Genomic DNA, 15,563 nt, shown 5'->3' on the forward strand with positions numbered 1-15,563 from the left:
ATAGCCAAGATCGTTCATGCTGACTGATGAAGCCAGATGCATACCCTACCCTAGGGAGAACAAAACCTGGAAAGGAGGGCTTGAACTGTGATCAAAAGGATGATTTCCCACAACATTACTTTGTTAACTAACAGTTTAAAAAGTCAAAGATTTGTTCATTTTACAAAATAAACTATCTTTAAAACCAACGGCTTACAAAGCTTAGAACTTAGCTGCCAGAGAAACTTCTAGTATCAGTGTCAATATCTATTAAACTACTAAAAACAATCTTCTTAAAAGATCTGAAGCATTTCTGTAGGAGTCTCTTAACACTTGCAGAGCATTGACTTCTTCTGACCCCACCGAACTGAAGTTAAAGAAAACCTGTGCTCTATACTTAAGCTTCCCCCAGTGGGAAAAACAAAACCTCTGACAGCTGCAGACGGCAAGCCTATTTGACAAGTGACGTCCATTGTTAGTACTGCCCACAAACATGCACGTTCATTTAAAAAAAATCTGCCAATTTTAGGCTTTGCTTGTTTTTCTGATCTATGAAAACAGATGGGAACCAACAGGAACTACCACAACATGCAAAAGCATTATTCTGCACAAAGCAAGAAGAACAGGGCTTTAGGACAGTTAAAAATTCATCAAAGCATCCCTGTAAAGAGAAAGCCTAGAAGGGGGTGTATCACACCAAGCTTACATGAAACTGGAAGGACTTCCCGAGACTGAACAGCGTTATGATTGTAATGCAACTTTGAAAGCAGATCATGCTAGCTGCATAGATAACCCAGAGCATACTTAGCCTTACCCAGCTGAACATTGAGTTCAACTCCAACCCAGATTCCAGCTGAAAAATCCACTGCTCCGACGTATCTCACCGTGCCCGTCTTATTACTTCCAACACAGACTTGTTCACCCACGGCCACCCAGCCAGGCAACACGTGAGCTTGATCTGCAGAAGCACCTTCTTCACAGTCGGAACCATCCAAGTGGTCCTTCCCCATAAAATCGTCTACGGAAGTATCGGGATAAGTCTCACGGTCTGAAGTCTCTTTTACCAGTACAGAACACAAAGGGCTTTCCACAGCGCCTGCCAGCTGGTCGCCCGCTGCTGCTGCTGCAGAGCTCAGCTGGCCCACGCGCGTGCTCTGCTCCTGGTCAGCGCCTCGGGGTAACTCTGAGGCGCTCGCTCCGTCAGAGGACACAAGGGAAGAGGACTGCAGAGCTGTCGAGTGGTCAAAGTCCGTTCCATCTTCAACGCCCATGAACTCCGTAAAGGAGTGATCTTCCAGAATGTCCGTCGTGTGCTCAACCGTTGCTTCACGCGCTGAAAATTCAATTGTACGACAGGTATTTTTGCCGTCCGAGGAACCTAGAGCTGAAAATGATCCAGGTCTGGGTAACTGCTGAGAGTCTCTGTCAGTGGCATCGAGGGACAGTGGTACTTGTTCTGTTAAGGCACTGTTTTCTTTCAGTGGTAACTTTTCTCTGGCTAACTCCTTTTCTGACTCTCGACATTCCTTGTTCAAAGATGATCTTAACTCATGTGCAAGAGATGATCCTGAGGGATCATTAGAGTCCAGCTCCTTCGTGTGACTGGCTAGCTGGTCTGTGCTATCACTACAGGGAACAAGCATGTCAGACAGAGTAGCGTTAGAGGCACTGTGGGAAAAGTAGCCACTAGTAATACTGCTAGTGGTGGGGCTGCGGGATACCTCTTTCTCAAGAACACGTGAACTCATGAAGTCTGATTTAGAAGAAAACCATTCCCTGTTCTCCAGGCTAGCATTGTAAACACTGAAGTCAGCAAACTCCTCCGGTACGTAAGGCCGGAAATTTTGAAAATTTTGTGGACTTATCAGCTTCTTATTAATGGCCTCCAACTCACTGTCTTCCTCCTCGGAGTCCTGCAAACGAAGAGAGAGTTGCATGGATTAGGAACCTACAACAGTAAAGTTTTCAAAGTTAACTGACCTTCCTTGATTTTTTCCTTTCTGAACATGGAGAAATATAGACCTTTAGTATTCTTTAATTGAAGAATGGAAGACACCTCTGAAAAGAGCTGCTGGGAACATATCCTGTCTACACCGAGCTATTCAATTTTTAGAAAATAAAGATAAATGCTAAATACTTCAGAAAATCTATAGCAATAGTTTGGCATAAGAAAGCTCACAACATGAAAAAGTCGTCTGTCTACGTATTTTTCATCATACTCAGTTTTTTAAAGCCATGTATTATAAACTATTTTTCTCCATGATTTAGACTAATTAAACCTATTGAAGGTATTCTATAGAGCTAATTGACCACCTACAACAAGATAAGCGTAAATACAAATGGAAGAGGCCTTACAGGGTCTGCACTGCAATACTGGTTATTAAAAACTATCCCGCACAATGGGGTTTTCTATTAATCTGACACCAGTGAGGCTAAATAATTTTGCTTACCCCTAGCTATTGCACCTGAACATGTTCATGATGTTTGAAAATAAAGGCAAAAGTATCAAATATTACAGTGAATCTTCAAGGAAGCATTTGTATGCATTTGTATGCATACATGTACGCATTTGGAGGGGAACAAGTGACACTAATCCACCTGGCAGAATCTGGAGGTACCTGCATGACTTACCCTTTGATAACGAGTGCTGGTGCACTGTGTCCAGCCAACAAACGTGGCTTTCACAGAGCCCACCTGAAGCTGAGCACTTTGGTCTGTCAAGATGCATCTGAGAAAAACCCCAGCAATGTGGTTGGGCTGCTCCCCAATTTAAAATACTGCAGGCAGGACTCCACATGGATGCTTTTTTAAGTACTTCATTTTTCATATATGTATTTATTTATACATATATAAGCATATTTATATATATACACATATATCTATGTGTGTACACATAGATATAGATATAGATACATAGATACATAGGTACATAGGTACCTATGTATCTATGTATGTCTAGGTACCATAAATACATAGATACATAGGTACATAGATATAGATATATGTATATATTAAAAACGGTTAGTTTACAGCAAATTCCTACTAGAAAGAATAATATTTCCAGTAAAATAAAAACTGCTCAAGTACTTAAAAGTTTAGAGGAATTCAAGCACCTATTATTTCTCAATTCCTTTATCTGCATCATAGATTTCAATTACTGATCAAGGCAGAACCTGTGTGATATCTAAAGTAGTTTGATGCTTTCAGAGACCTGCCATGAACCAACCGATGGAAAAGGAAAGCACAATACTTAACCAGATGACCAACGCATTGAGAACCAATACATCGAGTCCAAGACAAACATCCTCTTGGAAATGTTTCCTATACTTCATAATAGCCAAGACTGCTCAAATAACTTTGTATAACAAAGCTTCAAATACACAGACAGCAAACAGGATTGTTCAGTCTGCACATGTCAGAATAATCACAGAATTGTTTAGGCGGGAAGGGAGCTCTGGAGATCGTCTAGTCCAACCCCCCCGCTCAGGCAGGGTCAGCCAGAGCAGACTGTCCAGGACCGCCTCCAGTCAGGTGGCTTCCGAGTATCTCCAAGGATGGAGACTCCACCACCTCTCTCTGCACAACCCACTCCAGAGTTTGACCACCCTCACAGGAAAAAAAGTGTTGTCTTGGGTTCAGATGGAATCTCAGGTGTTTTGTGTCCGTTGCCTCGTGTCCTGTCACTGGGCACCACTGGGAAGAGTCTGCCTTGTCTTCATTCCCTCCCATCAGGTATTGTTATGCACTGACAAGGTGCCCCCGAGCCTGGTCTCCTCCAGGCTGAACAGTCCCAGCTCTCCCAGCCTCTCCTCCTATGTCAGGTGCTCCAAACCTTTAATCATCTTTGTAGCCTTGCACCAGACTCACTTCAGTAATTCCACATCTTTCTTGTACCGGGGAGCCCAGAGCCAGACACAGTGCTCCAGATACGGCCTCACTAGCGGTGAGTAGAGAGCAAGGATCACCTCCTTCAACCTGCTGGTGGTGGCCAGTATACTGTTGGTCTTCTCTGCCACAAGGGCACATTGCTGGCTCACGGCCATCTTGTTGTCCATGAGGACCCCAAGGTACTTCTAGGCAAAGCTGCTCTCCAGCCGGTCAGCCCCCAACACGTACTGGCGCCTGCTGTTATTCCTCCCCAGATGCAAGACTTTGCATTTCTTCTTGCTGAACTTCATGAGATTTCTCCCTGTCCGGTTCTCCAACTTGTTGAGGTTCCTCCGAATAGTAGCACAACCCTCTGGTGTATCAGCCGCTTCTCCCAGTCTTGTATCACCTGCAAACTTGCTGGGGGTGCGCTCTGTCCAGTCACCCAGGCCATTAGTGAAGGCGTTGAACAGTACTGGCCCCAGTATTGAGCCCTGCGTACACCGCTTGTTACCGGCCTCCAACAGTTCTTTGCACCTCTGATCACAACACTCTGGGCCCAGTTGTTCAGCCAGTTTTTAATCCAATTCACCGTCCACTTATCTAACCTGTACTTTGTTAGCCCATCTATGATGATGTTACAGGAGATGGTGTCAAAGGCCTTACTAAAGTCAAGGTAAACAACATCCTCTGCCCTCTCCTCCTCCACCACGCTAGTCACCTTATTGCAGAAGGCATCTGAGGTTGGTCAAGTGTGATTTCCCCTTTAGAAATCCATGCTGACTACTCCCAGTCACCTTCTTGTCCTTCATGGGTTTGGAAATGCTTTCTAGGAGGATTTTCTCCATCACCTTCCCACAGACAGAAGTGAGGCTGACCAGTCTGCAGTTAGCTGAACCCTTCTTCTTCGTCCTTCTTGAAGACAGGAGTGATGTTTGCTCTCTTTCAGTCTTCATGTACCTCTTCCAATTGCTATGGCATTCAAAGATAATTGAGAGTGGCCTTACAATACCATCAGCCAGCTCCCTCGGCACTCGTGGGTATGTTTACCTAAACAACCATGCAGTTTAAGTGCTCCCCAACCTGGTGGTCCTCTAACTAAGGGTAAGTCGTCCTTGTTCCACACTTTTGTGTCTCAGAGGCTTGGGATTCCTGAAGGCTAGTTTTATAAAGACTGAAGTAAAGAAGGTATTGAGTACGCTGGCCTTCTCCAAGTCCCTTGTGCCCAGTTCCCCTGCCCCATTCAGCAGTGCAATTAACTAAAACATCCTCATAGGCACATATTAGGAAACACATGCTTATGTGACAAGATCTTTCTCCTAACCTGGAGGTGTTTTTTCCCCCCCAGTTTTTGTTTGTTTGCTTTTTTAAAAAAAAGAACTGTAAAGATGTTCTAAATTACTTCACTCTTCTTTTATCCTGCATTTTTTGAAGTGATCACTACTCGCTATGGCCCTTATCTATAACAAGGTCTCATTTTCATTCCTACCATGTTCAAGCTCATAGCAGACATAATTCAATCATATTACCCATGCAGAATGGCCTCTTAAGCTGAATCAAGATTTCCAATAATAATAAATTTTTGTTGGCAGAGCAATCAGTATCTGAAGAAGATGCCTCTACTTGCCTATCTGACAAATCCAACCAGATTTCAGATTATTAATATTTGCTCAAGTAAAGGCTTGGCATTCTTTGCTTACTAGTTTCTACAGCTCTGCTTCAGAGTTATTTCTCATACGGAATGTGGATGAAGGCTTTATTTTACAGTTATTTATTTCTGTGCAGACGAGTGATAGCGTTATGAAATGTCACACAAGACTGTTGAAAATTATTTGTATTATTGAAAATCTTTTTCTTTACATCTGAAATCTACAGGCAGTCCCTTTAAAAGTCAAGGAAAAAATTCCTATCCACTTTATTGAGACTATGAATACCCTTCCAAGCACTAAAGCATTATGTAAAGCGTCTTTTTTGCATATTGGAGTATACTTGTTGCTCACTTCCGAGGGACCTTTTCTCAATTTTCTGCTTACTCCTTCCCTTTCACCCTTATTACTTATGCAAAAGTAAGTTTTGCTCTATGCAGAACCTTGTAGTTTCTTGTTTTCAAAATATTACAAACTCTAGTGTTTAGCAAATACAGTGGGTTTAAGATATTACATGAACTCCAAATTGATAAGCATTTCATGAAGGAAGCATTTCTAGTCAATACTAGCTAAACATCCACTTGAAAGCAAAACGCATCTTTATAACACAGTTCTTTGTTTCTCCTTTGAATCCTGCAAGATTCCTCATTTGACTGGAAAAAAATCTTAGTACACACAGGGTCCTTGTTCGGAATCAGACTGGATAAGAAGCGCTGTAACTGAGAAATGGCTCTACTGGCACACAGACATCGGTGACTTGATTAGGAAAAATCAAACAAGTAACCACATTGCCAGTCGTGTGTCATTTCAGGGTTCTCTCTCATCATAAATACAAAAGCTAAGGTACAGAGAAGCGGTCTTATTACTAGAACATGGGTTGTGAAGAATGCTGCAAACAGGTGATGAGACATCACCTTGTGACAGACAAAAAAGGTGCCCCTTGTGGGGACAAGAAATATTTCCTTTCAAAGCTCCTCTTGAGCTTTCCAATTGGGAAATTCCAGAAATAAAGCAATTTCAGGGTTCTTCAAACTCCTGTGGATGTAAGATGTGGGGAAAAAAAAAAAGAAGGAAGCCACCTTGTACTGCTCAGGCTATTGGTAGAAATAAAGATAAAATCCTTGAAAAACTGGTAAAGAAACTGCAGCCACTTCCCTGGGAAGTAACAGAAAGACTATAATGAAAAACAGATTTAAGAACTGATAACAGTAAGAATGTGCCAGCAAGAACTAAGGAGACAAGACTATACATCAAGATTTAGCAATAACAGAAGCAGAGTAAGCAAGAACACAGAGCAGCTTCCCCACACCTGCTTTGTAACAAACATACTGTGGAGTTAAAAGTTAAAGTATCCGAGTTTTCAAATCCCTAAATTATACCTCTCAAGTAACCTCAAAGATGCTAGTTCCCATTTTACTAATTTAAAAATCAGTAATATTTATTTAGTGGTTGAACCACTGGTGCTTCAATCACCTGCTAGGAGGATTTGCTCTTAACCAAAGCCCCCTTAGACGTGTTAATTACAGGCAGTATTCAAATACACACGATATGAAAACATTTCATCTGACCTTAACATATTCCACTGTACTCACATATTATATAGAACGTGTCCTTACGTCACGTTGTTTTGAAATAGTTGCAATATTAAATGCATGTGGAAGTACTGTCTGAAATTTTAGGCTGAATGCTCTATTTCAGGCCAACTGAATAAAAATATTTTTAACTGCCCCTTTTTTTTTTTCTTTCCTTTGACACATGTTTTGAATATTCAAGAAGAGTAAAGAATAGATCCCAGAGAAACATGAGAAAAAGGCCAAACACTATTCTTATGCCTACTTAGATGCAGAACATTAATTGAGTTAATATTGCTAGCTTCCTGTATGTTTTGTCGCTTTGCTTCTACGGCATTTTTTACATGCTGTAAGACGCAAGCGAGCATCACACCTGAAACAACAGCAATCATTCAGTGATCAATCAGGAGTATGAGGCTCTGCCTTGGAGCGATCATTTACAGTACTGATTAATAATGTGAAACCTTCACTTCGAATCAGACAGAGAGGAGCCGACACCTGAAGTTTCATGTGGAGCCATGACGCTGCCCTAGTGTAATTTCTGAACTGATTCTGAGAGCACTATTCATCCAAACCTGTGAAATACATACTCCAGCCTAGTTAAAACATAGACTTGCTCCAGCTCTGAAAAATGCAGGGTAGCCTGGGAAGCCTACGTCGTACAAACGCTTCCTTCCCAAAGTGATAAAAAAAACCCAGAAGCCATCATTTGATAAACCCTGTGCCGCAAGCTGGCAGGGCTACGCAAAGTAGCCATCTCAACCTCCTCCCTACTAGGAGCTGCTAGTTCTTGCCTGCCTCCCCGGTACCCACCCAAGCGTCTATAAGGCGATCAGACAGGGGAGCAGATCCAAATGAAATATAACTCCATGGTAGCCTAGCCATCAGCTGGGTGGATCAGGTCCCTCGATCTGACTTACTATGCAACCCAACAAAACGCTCTGTTGATGCAGGGGAAAAGTCAGTGCAAGGGCAGGAGCAAGCAGCTGAGAACTGAAAGAACAGCTCTTTCCAGGGCCCAGTTGGCTACAGCAGGTTTACGGTGCTCAATGAATTAGTTCCGTTCTAATTGGAAAAGCCTGGTGCAGGACGTTGCCCTTTTCCAGTTCTGAAAGCTCCCGCTTATCTTTGGAAAGCAGCAGGGGCAAATGCCTGGGTTAATTCAGGGCATGCATGGGGTGGGACCCTGTTTTTACTCAAGGGATTGAAACTGCCCTGAAGTTGCTATGGAAAATGTAACAATTTAGTTTCGAAGGGATGTTTTTCAACCCACTACATGATTTTGTCTTCCAAATACCTTCCTGCTATTTGTATCAGTGACTCTGTGTGAGTCAGCATGTCAGCTACCTTATGGAAAATTAACACGATTGAGGATGAAACAGCTGCTCCCCAAAACTAGCAGCCAAGCTTCAAATACATACACCAGAACACTCAGGATGCTTTGGTATAACAACCTACAAAATAACATTAGAAATCCAGAAGAGATTTTTAATGGCTTGGCTTTGTGGTAGGAATGAAAATAACTGTTGAATAGGAAGAATCCATCACTAGCACTTTGTGGTAAAAAGAGGCCCATAATACTTACAGGAAATAATCTGAAGGTTCTGAATTTTAGATCTAAAGCTCTGATGAAAGCAAGTATTTACAGCCGTGTTCCACAGCCCAAAACCCAAGTCCATCATACAGCAGAAATGATGATACACTTTTTGTTGAAGCAGCAGTGAGAATAGGATTTGGCAGGCGAAGATTAAAATGAAAGCCCTCCACCTCAATTCACCGCCTGAATTATGATGAGGACAGGCTGCAGGTTAATTAAGAGCGGCAAATCTTATTTTAGTCATATTACTTCCACATCAGGCAATGAGAAGCTTTTTATAGTGTACCAACACCTGAATGCATAGTTACTTACACCAAATGGGATCATTCCATTTACTCTGGGGTATAGTCACAAAATCTGGGTAACATACAAGGTATATTAGAGTGACAACAACATGGTTCACTAAACCACCCTTTACTTGATCATTTGTGCCCTGTAAAAACTAAAGCCTCCCCTCTCCCGCCCACCCCACAAGACAAATCACATATGAATATTATAAAAAAAACAAAAAACAAAAAACAAACCACAAAAAAAACCCCAAAAAACCAAACAAAAAAAACCCCAACCAAACCAAAACCCGAAACAAACAGAACAAAACAAAAAAAAACGCAAAATGCAAAAACCCTGTTGAGTTAGTTCCAATGACAGATTGCGTTTGCAAGCCAGGCATGCAACTGTTCATTACAACCATTAAGTTACAATCAATCACAAGTGATTAGATCCACATTACACCTTTTTTCTGCTGCGGTAATGTAAGTGCCTTAAGCCCACCACCAAACGGCCCTCAGCCCACAACCAAGGCCTCGTAGCAGAAACCGGTAGAAAACTTACAATCTTCTCCTCGCGTACGCTATTGCTTTCTACAGGCATGCTGCTGGCATTACTTCCTGAAGGCACCACGCAGCCAGCGCAATGCACCTGAGATGAAGGCATGCTCTGCAAAGGTTAAGACACACAACGCATCACGCAAACCACAACTCTGACCACAGCACTACATGCGTGCCAGTTAGAAAGGCATGAAGACGTGATGAAAGTGAAACACCCATGCTAACCACGTATACATCAAAATTCAAGTTAATAGGTAGAGAAACTCATGCACTCCTCCCAACAGAGTTTTAGGTTGAGGAATAAAGGTCAGACTAATAACCACCTTAGACTTCTGTTTCACAGAATTACATTTTATCTATGAAAACACACACCAACATTTTGCTGGAGAAAAAAAATGCAGGTTACTGTTACTTTAAAATAGAACAGAAGTACCCTGCAAAGGAGAATACTTACCAAGAAGCAAGAAAACCCCCCAGCATTTCAGGTAAAAAACAAACCACCAAAACCCCACCAGATATAAAGAACAGCCTGATTATTTTACCGGAGAATTACAAAATTCTATTGCAACAGATGCATAATGCAAATGGTTTGCCAAGTACACAAAATCACTTGATCTCCTTTAAAAAAAACAGGTGGTTTTCAAAGATTACCTCTTGACTAAGCAGAGGTCTGCTTTCAAGGGGGGTCTTCCTTTTATGTTCCTCTTTCACTGGCATTAAGGGCTTGAAAAACTTTGGTGGCTGAGGAGAAAATGCTTTAAAAGGACTGGCCATTAAAGCATGTGAATTCTCTGCTACAGCACCTAAGTAAAAAAGCAAAAATACTGTATTTCAGTTCTCCATATCTCGACTGCAAGAGCATAATTCAAAATAACTGAAGGTTAAGCCATACATTTGGCAAGTTGCTGGCTACAGGAAAATGTCAATATTTTAGTATTCAACCACTGGCCCAAGCGTGAGATAATGCAGAGCTCAATAAGGGGAGATTACGTCCCTCTGAGAAATCTGGAAACAGAAAGAAAGCAGAGAATAGCAGTATCTGCCCCCTCCATTTTGAGGCTCTAATATTTCTCCTTTTCATCTCAGTCATAAAATCAGTGGGAAGCGTCCTTGAAACTGGAACTGACAGCTCTTTGCTTCGCGTGCCTCACCTGGGCACAACACTGCAATTCTGCCCTGGAACCAAGCCAGCAATCCTGCACGATCAGGATGATCAAAAAGGAAATTACAGGCAAGGAAGCAATGAATAAACTCTCAGTCCTACTGTATTGCAGCAGTATCTCTACCTGCATTGCCTGATCAAGGAGTGTGTTAAAATTTGACCTGAAGAAAATAAGGCACCTGTGACACACTGACACGGCAGAGCAAATATCCAAATCATGTAAAGAACCTACAAAAGGACCCTTCCCATTTTAACAAAAGCATCTTCATCTTCAAATTCATAAAATAACAGCAGCTCCTTTTTGTTTCTCTTTTGTTTGTTCTACTGTTTTGATTCACATCTAGCTTGTTCTTCTGCCCTCCTCTTGGTTTTTTGGACACCCCCAACTTCCCATCCTTTCCTGGATGTCTTCATGCATTTCGCCCTTTCTCCCCTACTTCCAGATTATGTTTAGCTGCTAAAGCAAGAAGCTGAATAATGCATTTAGTAGGAAAAGAGCACTGAGAATTTAATTTCCAGTTTAATGCAGTAATTAAAAAACCACAAACACTGTCATTACGTATGTATTTTAAAGTCTCACCACTGCCATCTTTGCTCTTACGAGGTGACTCCCTGGGTAAAGTACCATAGCATGATACATCTTGATAACTGGAAGAACAGTCAGATATATCTAGGTGACTTTCAGACCAACCCTAAGAAACAAAAATACATAAATATGCATGCTGATACAGGCAAACATGGAAAAATTAACAGATAAACTCAAAGGTAGGTGTTTTTTCGTGTGTGTTTGGTTTGTTTTTTTTAAGAAAAACAAACTGAAGGAATGTCAAGTTACTGACTTAAGACAATTTTCTGTCTCACACAAATAGATTGTTTAGAAGCTAATTAGCTTTTCAATGAAGCATATTAAGTTTTAGCAAAACTTCCCCCTTCTTAAATACCAGTTTCTACAATTCTAATATGAAGAGCAGAGAAGGACAAGAAGGCTTAATTCAAAATCATACGTAATTAGTGCAGCATTTTGAAGCTATATTATGTAAACACACTGTTAAAAATACTGTTTTCCTGTTTTTTCAATTCTCAAATACATCTTGCTTCAAAGGCGGGGGGGAATATGAGAATGGGCGTCACTTGTTGTCACATTTACATACCTTATCATCTTCATCACAGGCAGAAAGATCTAGTCGGCTACAGGATACCTACAGAACACCAACAGGCAGAATGACAAAATGCCTACCTTTTATTTATAAAATATAATGCCTCGAGGAAACACTGTGATCATTTAGTCCTAATGACTTTTCTGTTATCCCTTTTCAAATAAGATTATTTATAAGGAGAGCTATATTTGTGCTGTATGAGCGGGTGATAGGAGAACACACAAAATGCACGCAAATGGAAACTATCCCTTACACTATGAAAAAAGTTAAAGGGACTTTGAAGCAAAAGTAATCTGAATATGGGCAACCGTCATCCTAAACTACTTCCAAAATGAATATTCTTATAAAAGAAGAAGAGTTTCAACCAACCCTCCCACTTCCCTGTCAACTTTATCATCTCCTAGGATGGACAGTTGTGGGGAGGGGTTTTGAGTGACTCACTTTCATTCATGACAACTTTCCTACAGGTTGGTTAGTCCTAGCTCAGAGTAATCATTCCCATATCACATTATGCAAGCATTACCAACAGCAACCCCTGCCCCATTAGTACTAATTTATCAGAGGATAAAGGGTCCTTACATTGTGGACATTTGGAGTGCTGATGCTTCTGCGGATGTTTCTTGCTTTGGTGGAGAGTGCCTCTTTGACTGTGACTGCCTGTGTAAAAAAAAGAACACGCTAAAAACAATGCCATGGTCTCCCCATGAGAAATCGTCAAGCAGGATGGAAACTTTTTTCAGTGCGGCTAACAACAGCAAACAGGGCTGGCATCTACAAATCTTAATTTGCACACACAACCACCAAAATTTGCATCTGAAATTTATTCTTTGGCCTTTGCCTGTTCAGATTCTGCATACTACACCATTGCCAGCTACGGTTACTAGACCCACCACTATTAGAATTCTGTATTTCACAGAAGGAACTTAGTCTTACATTTACCTGTCCAATGTTCTCTAAAAAACCCCAAACTAAAAAACAACAAACACTTAATATTTTTAAAAGATCAATCATCTCTACGTGAATTTTCATAATCCAGTTGAAAAGGTGCAAGAAGTGACTTTTCCTTGCCTGTCTTAGTCGTTCAAGGCTCAAAATGTTCTCCACTTGCAGCACACCACGTGTGTATTTTTCAATGTACGTTTCACCATCGGATGTGCCCTCATTCTCACTCCTTGCGGCCATCAGCGCTAAGGTCTCGCGATCCTCAATTTCTTCTGTAGCCTAAATTACAAGTTACACTATTGAAGTTCTTAAAAATTAAAGCCTATTGTTTTTAATGTATTAACTCACTTCTTTAGACCATCTCAATCCAGAAGTTAATTTGAATCAATAATCCTTAACTTAATCAGTAATCCTAATTATAATCAATGATCCAGGACTTTTCAATACAGATGTAAACAATGCTGAACTAAGAAGAGGTCATGCCTGGGACAAGTTTTACACGTTTGCAATGTACTTCTAGAAATAATGCATATATAACCTGAAATCGCATATGTTAAGGCTTAACTAATGACAGCTTCCTAGGCAAGTAAATGCAACTTCCTTCCCAAATCTTAGATATTCTGCGATTTCCCTAGTGTTAAAATTTTAAGTACTACTGCACAGCAGTGACAATTACATGGCGACAAGACTATTTACATTTTCATTTGTCCGGTTTGCATACCTTTAAAATAAATTTTATAGTAGATTTACAATTTGTACAAGCTTTTTCTATAAAAAGCAGCTTATATCCTGTGAACTCTGTTTTCACTGACCTGAACATCCCTCTGAGTACCCTCTATATTCTCTCTGTATATGCTAATATGATTTCAAAAATAGTTCTACTACAAGAACACAGTTAAACACAGTAGAAGAGAAAATAAAATCCCTACAGTTTTCAACTGTTTAAAGATAAACATGATCTCACCACTGAACTTCAGGAAATACACTTTGGCAAGCTGCCTCCTCTTAGCAAAGCAGGACATTTACTTCCCAATCAGTATCACCCACTGCAGTAGGTCATCTTGTTCCTTTCAGTTAATTTACCAGAGAAATATGGTGTAATTTACCTTTGGTATATTGGATACTATTTCATAGGTCACTCCACAGGCATAATATATATTTTTCAAGGATATTCTTCTTTTCAGGCTCTGGGTAAAACTCTAGAAACAAAGTAATTTTCAATTATTGTTTTGACAAATATTATTTATGACATTCTAAGAAATAAAAGGTAGTAATGCAAAAATTTATTTTACCACAAAAGCACATTTTTCAGGACCATAAGTTCTCTTTTAGCATTAATGATCCTTTAAGTACTCTTTACAGCCCTGCGCTCAGTATATAATGCTACTAAGTTCAATCAGTAATATTTTCCTCCCATTTTGCACTGATGCTCTATCCTCGTGTAGTAACTTGTAACAGAGAAACTGTGGCTGTAAGAAGTCTCTAATGTACAGATACCAATATTTCTCATTTTGACAGCCACCTGTTCAACAGGTAGGAAATTCCTTTTGCAATAGCAAAGCATAAAACTCTGCTTTCTAGCCGTAACGGAAATAGTAACCAGCACAAGCTTAGCATGCTTCATGGTCAGGTTAGTTAGCCCTTACATCACTAACTGTAAACTTAACTTTCAGCTAATAAGGCATTTTAGACAAACAAAACTAGCAAAGGACAACACGACAAATACAAAAAGGCATGGTATTCAGCTGCTTAGTAAGTTGCTTAGTAGTACAACAGCTGTTTTGTGCTCCCCCCGCATTGCACTGCAAAATCTGAAGCGATTCTAAAATATGCTCTTGGTCTCAATCATCTGGGAAACAGAAAGGAAAATGATTTCAGAGAGCATCTCATTGTCCAAACCCGTGAAGCAGCAAAGGGGAACAGCAACCACTCTTATGGCCAAAGTAAACGCCCTATCATCACGTAAAAGTGGGTAGAGAATATACAAATTTGGGTAGTGGTGGGAAACAAGCCTAGTTTGTAATTAACAGAGAAAGCTTCACTGCAACCTATAATAATCTATTTTTCATTTGTCTTTCATAAGAATTGGAGGGACCAAACTTAAGACAAAATGAAGCAAGCAACTAAGAAAACATTCATAAAATTAAGGATATCAAACAAAATTAATAATAATAAAATATTAACTTTTTACCTGCTTGTTATAAATATTGGCTGCAATCCTTTTGCGTAATACCAGCTCCATTGCAGCAGGATGGCTGAGCTGCACAGTAGTCTTCACTATCAAGTAAATTCTCTCATTTTGAGGAGTTACCCTATTCAGGTGCACTGAATCATGGACAGAAGAGTCCCAAGCAGCAGTGGCTGAAACCTATGCAGACAAATGAAATGGAGGAAGGAAAGGGAAATCAAAGACTCAATTACTCTGACAAAAGGTATAATTTGCAGTGATTTAACATGAAGTAAAGCAGTTCTTTAATGAAAGAAAAATAAGCACCATTGAACAAAATGGGGTCAAACCCCTTTTTCATAGTGAGGAATTTATCAGAAGCAGCATAAAAGAGGTGCTAAGATACCGGGGAACACAATCATGAGCACAATCCCTGCATTGTGCAAACACTGCTTCAGAAGGAAGCCTTCACACAGAGGTGGAAAGGAAAGCGGAAACAAGACTGGAGGAAGGAATACAAATCCTATTGCAACTGTATTAAAAGTTCATCAAATTCAATGGCAAATCTTCGATCTGTATTGGATTAGGTTATAAAGGCCTATACAGAATAAACATGCTCCCATCCTGCAGAACATCTTTTTCCTTCCC

At 40.5% G+C, this 15,563-nt stretch overlaps 1 protein-coding gene across 3 annotated transcripts in view; it reads right to left on the bottom strand.

Annotated features, from left to right (window-relative positions):
- The window catches only part of KIF13A (kinesin family member 13A), a 119,534-nt gene that overhangs the window by 1,086 nt on the left and 102,885 nt on the right, over positions 1 to 15,563 (bottom strand). For all 3 annotated transcript variants that reach the window (XM_082321168.1, XM_082321169.1, XM_082321167.1), the window contains 8 exons: positions 14,940 to 15,116; positions 13,855 to 13,947; positions 12,875 to 13,027; positions 12,386 to 12,463; positions 11,801 to 11,848; positions 11,230 to 11,341; positions 10,139 to 10,290; positions 794 to 1,892 (listed from right to left, as the gene is read on the bottom strand). In XM_082321168.1, coding sequence (XP_082177294.1) covers positions 794 to 1,892; positions 10,139 to 10,290; positions 11,230 to 11,341; positions 11,801 to 11,848; positions 12,386 to 12,463; positions 12,875 to 13,027; positions 13,855 to 13,947; positions 14,940 to 15,116 — 1,912 coding nt within the window. The remainder of the gene's footprint in view (positions 1 to 793; positions 1,893 to 10,138; positions 10,291 to 11,229; positions 11,342 to 11,800; positions 11,849 to 12,385; positions 12,464 to 12,874; positions 13,028 to 13,854; positions 13,948 to 14,939; positions 15,117 to 15,563) is intronic.

The sequence above is a fragment of the Platalea leucorodia genome (assembly GCF_965183815.1).
Source record: "Platalea leucorodia genome assembly, chromosome: 1".
Classification (NCBI taxonomy): Eukaryota; Metazoa; Chordata; class Aves; order Pelecaniformes; family Threskiornithidae; genus Platalea; species Platalea leucorodia.